This window comes from Protopterus annectens, chromosome 2.part1, assembly GCF_019279795.1.
Source record: "Protopterus annectens isolate FY-2018-M chromosome 2.part1, PAN1.0, whole genome shotgun sequence".
NCBI classification, from domain to species: Eukaryota; Metazoa; Chordata; order Ceratodontiformes; family Protopteridae; genus Protopterus; species Protopterus annectens.
Window position 1 is genome coordinate 1,062,606,203 of NC_056729.1, and position 9,653 is coordinate 1,062,615,855.

General features: G+C 36.1%; 1 protein-coding gene across 1 annotated transcript in view; it reads left to right on the forward strand.

Moving 5' to 3' along the window:
* LOC122794763 (growth/differentiation factor 6-A-like) overlaps window positions 1-1,153 on the forward strand; it is a 5,775-nt gene extending 4,622 nt beyond the window's left edge. The window contains exon 2 of the mRNA XM_044063393.1: window positions 1-1,153. This exon is cut by the window's left edge and continues 78 nt beyond it. Within this exon, the coding sequence (XP_043919328.1) occupies window positions 1-833 (833 nt within the window). The 3' untranslated portion in view covers window positions 834-1,153.
* Window positions 1,154-9,653: the final 8,500 nt, after the last annotated feature.

Sequence of the window (9,653 nt, forward strand, 5' to 3'; positions counted from 1 at the left end):
CAGAGATTAGACTGTTTAGAAAGTCACCAAGAGGAATGAGTTCACTCTCATTCCAAGGAGGAGTCCTTTATCACATATTTCTGTACACTTGCCCAGAGGAAAACCAAACTTCCAAACTTTTGGCTTCTAGAGCTGTGGATATTTTAGACTTAGTGGCTGACAGGTGGGAAGTGTTTGATGTTTCAGAAGCAGTGAAACATCAAAGAAAGAAATCCAGCAAAAACAGATTCTTATGTCTTGAGCTGAAAATTGCTTCTTATTATTTCAAGGAGATGCTGACATTGAGAGATGTGGGGTTTAGTCGCTCTGGGCGTCTGATTCAGGAGAAGGCTTTGCTAGTAATCTTCTCTTACACAAGGAAGAAAGAAAACCTGTTCAAGGAAATCAGGGAAAAGATTAAATCAATGAATGGTCCTCTAGATTCAGGGCAAGAACCTCGCACCAAGCGTCATAGAAAAAGAAGGACAACATTTCCAGCTCGAACTGGTGGAAAAGGTCATCAAGGAAAGAGATCTAAGACACGCTGTAGCAAAAAACCTCTCCATGTTAATTTTAAGGAACTCGGCTGGGATGACTGGATTATAGCCCCTCTGGATTATGAAGCCTACCACTGTGAGGGGATCTGTGACTTCCCATTGAGGTCCCACCTAGAACCTACCAATCATGCCATTATTCAGACATTGATGAACTCCATGGACCCAGAATCTACACCACCTAGTTGCTGTGTTCCTTCAAAACTTAGTCCAATTAGTATTTTGTACATAGACTCTGGAAACAATGTGGTTTACAAACAGTATGAGGACATGGTGGTGGAAGCTTGTGGTTGCAGGTAGCATCTTCTCTAGTGAGGTCCTACAATAACATGCACCATGGCTCATGGCCATTTGCAGAAGGTAAATGTGAGCTGGCACAAACTGTTTGTAAATATATGGGGTCATTTGTTTTTTGTCTCTCTGTGAACTGGGCATCTCACATGTTTGCCCGATATGTTCCATACCATTTTGCATGCTTTGTTTTTTCTTGGGCGCACTGTCAAGGTATTATTTTCCTGTTACACCTGTCATTTAACATTTTCTGCTGGTGAAGCAAGGCCTTATGGATTTCATTTTTGTGATGAAAAACTCTCATGAATTAGACATTTAGCAACTATACAGAAATAGGATAAATATGCTGCTTTTTGTTGAGAAATGTTTTAAGGCATCTTTAAGCCAAATATACTTTATTCACCTATAAGGAGAATGTTGTATAATAATTAGTATATGAAATTCACAGCAGAAGAGTGCAATTTATGAAGCTGTTTCTTTTAATGAGCCTTTTATTTTCAGGTGGTTTATACATTAATTTAAAAATAGCCCCTTGTAGGTCTCCCCAAAGTTCCCTTCGCAGGAATACCCATTTTTTAATTCTATGTAAGAAACATGTGTTGCTTTTTGGCAACAGATTAATTGGGTAGTAAAAAGAGAATATCATAAATATATAGTGAACTATGTATTGATTTGTTGTTATTCTTTTTTATATTTGCCAGTAGCTGCTGTCTGATACCCGTTCAAGGTACTTTCAGTCCTCACAGTTCTGTTTAACACTGCAGGACTGCCATTCTAAAATAAATCTATAAGGGACAGAACATAAAAGAACTGGTTTCATGTAATAACTGTTTTGTATGACTGTGTTACTTTTGCCCTTTTCTCCTCCTGCTGTTCCCTTGCTACTGGGTGATACACTGTAGGGCATACCTACATGCAATGGTTCCTTGAAGAATATAAAGGCTATCCTTATTGAGAAGGACAGAAGAGTGGTAAATCATTTTTGTTCAGTTGTGCTACATATAACAGTTGAAGGAGGGGGCTACACTGCCTACAGGACTATGACACCATAACTAAATACAAATGCATGATGAAAAAAAGATTTAAAATGCTCAAAAATACTTCAGAAGCATTATTGTTATTGCAGGTGATCAGGGTTAAGAGTAACTGTTATGCAATTTAATGATAAGTACTTGTAGATTAAATAATTGCAGAGTTGCTCATTTGCTATCTTTATGCAGTGGCCCTGTAAAACAGTTTGATATTGAGAGCCATCATATGGAGTACAGTACCTATGACAACATAAAAAAGCAGGGTAGATTTAACTTTCCATATTCCACCTTGATTTTCCTTTTTTGTTCGCTTTTATCTTTCAGAATTTGCAGTTTTCAGGCTAAATTATTTGCTAAATGTGAACACTTGTATGGGGGAGGGGCACAGAAAGCACTTTAATAAGGTCAAACTACAGTATTGGTATTGTTAAAATGGCAAAACAAAGCATATGCAGATGCTGACACGCATCCAGAGTGTCTTCTTACAGAAATATGGAGATTCAAAGATTAGAGTATAGCCGTGAACGTCAAGGCTTAGTAATATAACTTTCTTCTCATCAAAGATTAGAGTATAGCCATGAACATCAAAGGTTTGTAATGTAACTTTCTTCTCAACCTTTTATTCAGTCTGTAAAATGTCATGCAGTAGTCTGAAAACTTGGTGTATTAATACTCCTGGAAATAAAATCATAAAAATGTAAGACCCTTTAATTAAAGAATGTGCTTCTGGCATAAAGTGAAACAGAAAAAATATGTTGTAGGATACAAAGCAAAATATTTTCAGATCGATAAAGCTAATTTTCTGTGATAGCCTGAATAATACTAATGTCTGGTGGAACTAAAAAAATCCTTGTATCTGAAAGTAGATTTTCTTTTCATATATGTGACAGATATAAAAAAAAATATTATTTTACTAGTAAAATCCTGGACAGAAGCCTTTATTTTTTCATTCAGAACGGTCTTTATAATACTCCCAAGAAGCAGATAGTGGAGAGCCTGCAATTAAACTAAGTGAAGGAGTACTTTCTATAAAGATGATAAACAGGTCCACATAACCAGCCTTGCATGTCTGCACTATCAGGCGGGAGGAATATTTTCAGAAACTGCTTCACAACAGAGACTCAATGGGATTTGGCCAAGTAACTTATTGGTTGCAGCAAAGAGCTGTGAAATAAGTTTATTATATACAGATGAATTTCATTAGCCCAACATCCCTCTATGTACACTGCACTGCATAACCCATGTGAAGGCACTTCAGCTTCTGGGAAGCACCTGGAAACAGACTTTGGCTTGTGGACCACTAAGGAACAAGCTATAAAATAATAACAAAGTAAAAATGTGACTGAATGGGATAGCCAGCAAACATTTTACTGAAGTTATGAGCTACCACTAATGTTTAGGAAGCTATCATGATAAATAAAAACTTCTGTAGTTCTATGACAATATCAGAAACTTTTTTTGTTGTTTTGCTCCACTTACTCGGCAAGTATATACACACTGCAGAAGCAGTTCCTTTTGAGAAAATATGAATTTTAAAGGTTATAGTTACCTGGACATGTTTTAGCATGTAAAATGAGAAACCACTATGCCATGGCTGAGTGACAGAAACTCTGCTCTTTGTATTAAACGTTACACTCATAGTAAGTGTCTGACTTGTTGAAAGACGTTTCTCTACGGAGAAATCTAGACATGATAGCTGTTTTCATTCTGGCAGTTCTGTGAACATGAACCAGGCTTACTTTGTTAAGAAAAAATACTGGGAAATATTTTTTGCGAGGTAAATGGTGTGGAATTTTCTATTTAAGGGAGCCAAATACTGCTTTCAAAATTGAATGCAAAAATAGTTAGAAGCAAGATTAATGCAGTTAGTTAATGGCTAAATAAGACTCTGCATTTATATTGAAACAAAACATAATATTCTGAAGTGTACTAGTGACTACTGTATTTGAAAGTCAGTCTAAATTTTATGGAGTCAGAATGCCAGCCTAGTTTTATATGTTCATTTTTATGAAAAGAACATAAATGCAAAGGTAAAATCTTAGAGAGGACCAGTTTGTAATTTTTTAATTCATGCTGTGTCATTAGTATGATTTCTAGGCTGATAAAATCAAGAATAAATGGACACACAAGCCCCCACATACCTTTCTGTTTTGTATTGATGTACTGTTTCCAGAGAGGTAAAGCAGAATTTATTACATTTAAACAAAAAGCATTTGTCATAATCATGGTTCATACCTGAAATGTGTACTTTGTGATTAATGTGATTACCCATTTATCAAACGGCAACAAAATTATTTATTATTTGAAGGTATGGTTAGGCCGTTATGTATTTTTTTCTTATTAGTAGCAAAAGGGGAAATAATAATTTCATTCATTCCCACACTAAAGCTGTATAGCTTTTTTGGGGAAGAGTTGTAGACAGGCTTCTGTTGTAAGTGGTTTTAGCTTCTGCAACAGTTGTCCCAATACTGTGCTTTATTCAAGTCCTTTTGTAATGCAAAGTGTTCAAAGATTGGTGCAAAAACAGGTATACCATGGCTACAGCTTCAAGGAAATAGATTTCAAAGGATCCAGATGGCAACGGTAATATTTGAAAGTAGTGACAGCTAGTTCAAATACTTGTTAATTGCAAGTAAACTAATGCCATAAACAATGGAAAGGTTATAAAAATTATCATGTCTATCTTATTGGGCAGCTGACTTATATGAAGCTGTCCCACCATTTTCTCCCTTCTCAAATATTCCTATTTCCCTAGGCCACACTCTACCACCTTCAAGGGGCATTCCATGTAGCCACCATTGTTGTATGAAACGATTTACCTTTATAATTAAGTCTGTTTCGTTCCTGCTTTACCTTAGCTATCAGGGTGTATTTGTTTTCCTTGTTGCTTACTACTTCAGAAGTCACTGCTTTCTGTGGCAGTCTTTCTCAGTTCTCAAGCCTCATGTTTGTCATTTAGTTGTAGAACAAAACTCTCTTGCCTGCCACTAAATTTGCCTGCAACTAAATCATTGACTTTTGTTTGTATGTCTGCTACTAATTCTTAGACCACAACATGTACCCCGTGCCACCCTGCCTGAGGCCACCTTTCAAACCTCTACCATTCTGTCCTGGTCACATTTTGTAACATATTAAGCAGTAACTTTTGTCTGTTACACTTTTTCTTAGATCACTGCTCTCACATTTGCATGTGTTTCAGGATACAGTTCTGAAATGGAACATTCAGTTACATATGGCTCCAGTGGTTCCAGAAAATCTCAGCCTGCAGCTCCCACATTAGTCATTGACACTCAAGCCAGAAATCCATTTCAGCCACTGAATGTCATACAGTTTTCACCTTTTTCACTAAGTTTCACAGCTTTCAGGTGTGCCATTCAGTCTCAGGCTGCACTGTATTCTCATACCATGCATTAGGTGACGGTCATCTTTTTCTGGTCATTATCCAGCATCCGTCATGCTGACTTATTTTACAGGTGTAATCTGTGCTACTTAGACTTAGTTTGTAGCTTGTACAAGTGACCCTGGTTTTGGCTACTCATACATGTGTCATGGTCTCAAATGGCAACTGCAACATCTTCCTTTCCATTTTGAGGTACAAATTTTATCTGGGTCCATTAGTCTAGTACACAGTTCTCATTGTTACTAAAAGGATGGAAATGTTCCTACACTAAAGTTTTATAGTCTTTTAAGGATGAGGTTTGGACAAGTCTTCCACAACATCCAGTGACAAAACACATCTGCCTCTGGTTTCATGTAATTTTATGTCATAGCTCACACTTAAGTGACTCATTCTCATGCAATATTTTTTTACGCAAAGATAATGCATATGCTCCTTCACATACTTCCTCAGCAGCTTCATTCTCTGGCATGGGAATTCCAAGCCCACATCTTCCCTATAATGTCCCTTTTCCATTGTGCAAGCCTGACTTCTTGGGAGTACCTGTGGTCACCAGGGAACCACTAATCCCTTCACCCATGATGAAGGAAACATATGCCACAAACTGCCCATCTTTCCAGTGTACCTCTTCCAGTGGTTGAGATGCTGCTTGTACTTGGGTTATCTGGGATGCAGTCAGAGCTTTGTATCTGTGCCACAATGCTAGGTTAACTAAATTTTCATATGCTGAGCAATTATTGGTACCACAGCTAAAAAAGAAGACTAAATGCAAACATTGTATAATTTCTCCTCATAGCTGTTGTAATTCTGTCTTTAACGTGCCTGCTATATAGACCCCTTTGTACTAGTACATTCAGTCTGTTTATTTAGTTATTTATTTACTATACTGCAAGTATGCAGGTAGGTAAGAACATCCTTTGGGCCCGTTGGTTCCCCCAAGAGCATAGCTCTCAACCTGCCATCTCTAAAATGAGGAACACTAGCTTTCATACTGTGGAACAAATGGGCAAAATGTGGAACACTTACTAAAGGGTTACTAACATCTTCCACTAGGAAGGTCATAGGATAGTTAAAATATGTTGAGTTTACTTATAAAAATTATCTTTTAATAATTTAATATGATTCCTTTCTATTTACAATGGATATCAGTTATAAAAATCCTATCACTGAATGTGTGACAAACCCTTTCAATGTGGAACTTTGAGGAACATGAACTTTTTAAGACCCCAAATGAGGTACACTCCTCGTAATGAGGTACACTTGAGATGTATGCCCAAGAGGGGTCCATTAGTGTTGCCTTTGTAAGTTAGTAACTACTGTTTGCCAATCTGGCCTTAATTAGAACTCCAAAGATAAGCATCACAAGTGAGGTTGAAACTCTGACGTAGGATACCTTTCAGGACATCTTGTCAAAAAGTGCAATGTATGTTTTTTGGCTTCTCTCCATGTTCTTGCTCCCCTACTGGCAGTGAAACATTACTGCTTCACAAAATACTCTGCGCATACCTGCTAATACAGCCACATCTGGAAACTACTGCAAATAATAATGGAATCTTCGCATGACAAGTAGATGTCCTTGCCAAAAGCTGTCATGTGGTACTACAGTCTTAAATATGTGACCTTTGTCAACAATTTTATCAAAGCTGCTCAGGTTTCTACTGTATATATAACATAAAATGTATTTAGAACTAAATTAGAGCAGTCTAAGTAGACAGAAAGATAACACAAATCAAGAACCAGTGAGTTCTGATCAAAAAAGTGTGCAGTTATTATACACGTGTGGGCTCAGGTTAAAATAAATAAATAAATAGACACATTTGGGCTCAGGAAATGCATATGTAGTGTACCAACACTTCAAGCCACATGCATACTGCAAACAATAACACATTACAGTAATCACTCAGACATAATCTTGTAAGCTTCTGAGTTTTGTTTAAAAAGCAGGAGTTGACAAAATCTGATTCATTATTTTTTAAGTTAATGACAGAAAATAACCGAGAAGTGCTACTCCTACATTTTAAGATGCAGGTTATAAAAAAAGAGATAATGTACAAAATAGAGAAAAGAGCCACATATATGAGTTCTAACTGAAAGAAAGTATGAATCTGCTATGCCTAGAATTTGGTCTTTTAAGTAACTACTAAGTGAGGTTTAACAGAAGCTTTTTACTTGCCAGTGTGAGTGGTCCAGACAGTATCTGGCTGGGGATCAGTGTTAGACAGAGGCAGCAGACACATAACTAAGGCCAATGAACTTGAAGAACTAGATGTAGTTCACTACAAGCATCAATTTCCCACAAAAAAGAGTGTTTCTTTATTTAGCAGGAGAGCTCTGCTCCCCTCACCCCATAATTAAATGTACTAATTCCATATTTGCACAAATCTACTAAATAGAAAATGTATTCCAGTACCAATTCAAATGCTCCAAAAGTAAAATTAAAATTGTAGCTGCAGATCAAACAACACATTGAAAAACTTCTAGAGTTAGAAGACAACACAATCCATAACAGCCCTCACACAAAAATTAAACTACAAACATGAAACTGTCTCAAATTATCAAAGCTGCATACAGTAAGCCAGTGCAAATTCAGTTAACTTGCAGATGGACTTTCATGTTACAGTGATACTGCATCCAACATAAATGGATGTGATCTAATGACAGGACACTGTTGTGGAGTATTTTGCTAAAAAAATGCATTAATCCATTTTAGAAGGGGGATTTAGGCCACAGTTAGAAGGCAACTACTGCAACAGAAATAATGAAAGCAAAATATACTACTAATAATAATCATATTAATAAAAGTGAAGTGGTGATTAAAAGCTGTGGCAATCTTATTTTCAGTTCCATGCATGGAAGACAACATTACAACTCTGTTAGACATAAAACAAGAGAGGAACAAATGAATCATGTGCTGTAAATTGGGACTAGTATGAATAACACCATCTAATTTAAATGACATGTAATTATTCAAGCCCAACACGGCTAAAACCTTGAGAAGTCACTACCCAAAACAGAAAGAATACCGGGGTCACAAAACAAACACACACACACACACAATTTTCTTTCTTTTACCTTGACATGGGGATAAGCCCTCACCCCCCAAACTGTATATATGTATACAAACTCCAAGATCGCACAAACTCACAAAAAAGTGAAGAAAATGCAGCACTCGGCTTCTTGATTTTTCCTTAAGTTTGGCCACCTTAATAGGACATTAGTAATTCTTCAGTTCTGACATTGTGAGTGCCGCTCAACTGGCCAGCGACAAACAGTAGGACTCCTATCATAAAAACAAAGATCTAGACATGTTATTACTGTATTAATAGTTCATAAATCCAGATAATATAAAAGCCAGTTATTTATTGAGCCTGTGGCTTTTGGTGGGAATTATAACAATTGTATTGTCAAGCTAAATATGTTTTCAGTTATTTCTGTGCGTTTTGTAGACACAATAATTTTAGACATTATGTAAGTCCAATGTTTATTGTTCCATTTATGGCAGCCAAATAGTCCAGTCAGAAGATAAGCACTGGCTTCTTAAGAAACCCTAAACTACCCATCTCCCAACAAATATTTCTTATAAGATTGTTATGCATTTCTTGTATTAATTTCTCAGGTAAATTATGACTTTTGGGTCTGTTTATAGTGGCTTATTCTTCAGAAGTCATTAGAAAGTGCAGTTAACAACCCTTTCCACTTTTTTCTTTTGGCACCATCACTTGTGATCAAGATGTGCTAATGTACTACACATTTTCAGCTTATCTGAACATATTTTGATTGATTTTCCTAAAAAACTCTATGACAAAGAATTATGTCAGCTTAGTACTTCTTTAATTTTGTTAGCTGAGTTGTCTCAATGATCAATTGATTTCTCTCTTTTATGTTAAAATTCAGGATGTTACTGAATGATATTTAAAAGCTGCATCAAATGATACTGTAGTTCTAAAGCACGTTTTGTCTCTAATGAAAGATGCATGTAAGTGGAATAGAACCTGCATTCCCAACTAGGCATACTCAGTTTTATTATCCTTTTGACTTCATAGTTGTAAGAATTAATTTATCCTTACTTTGTTTCACAACAATCTTGTATGGAAATGTTCATGGAGTTAAAATTCTTGTATTTAATGAGTTTTTATAGTGCTAGCTAATGTTCCTTGTTTCATTTTAACATTACTTCTTTGAGGGAACCTATTACTAAAGTAATATAATAAAACAGTAATTATTAAATTAATAAGCATACATTTACATAGTTACATAATATCTACTTCCATCACCTGCTGCATCCTTGGTTATTTTCCATGGCATAAGAAGGGAACTTTTAACTACATGTAATATTATAAGAGACTTTCAGTTTGTTTAATTCTGTTCACATGATCACACCAATCTGATAGGAAGAACTCT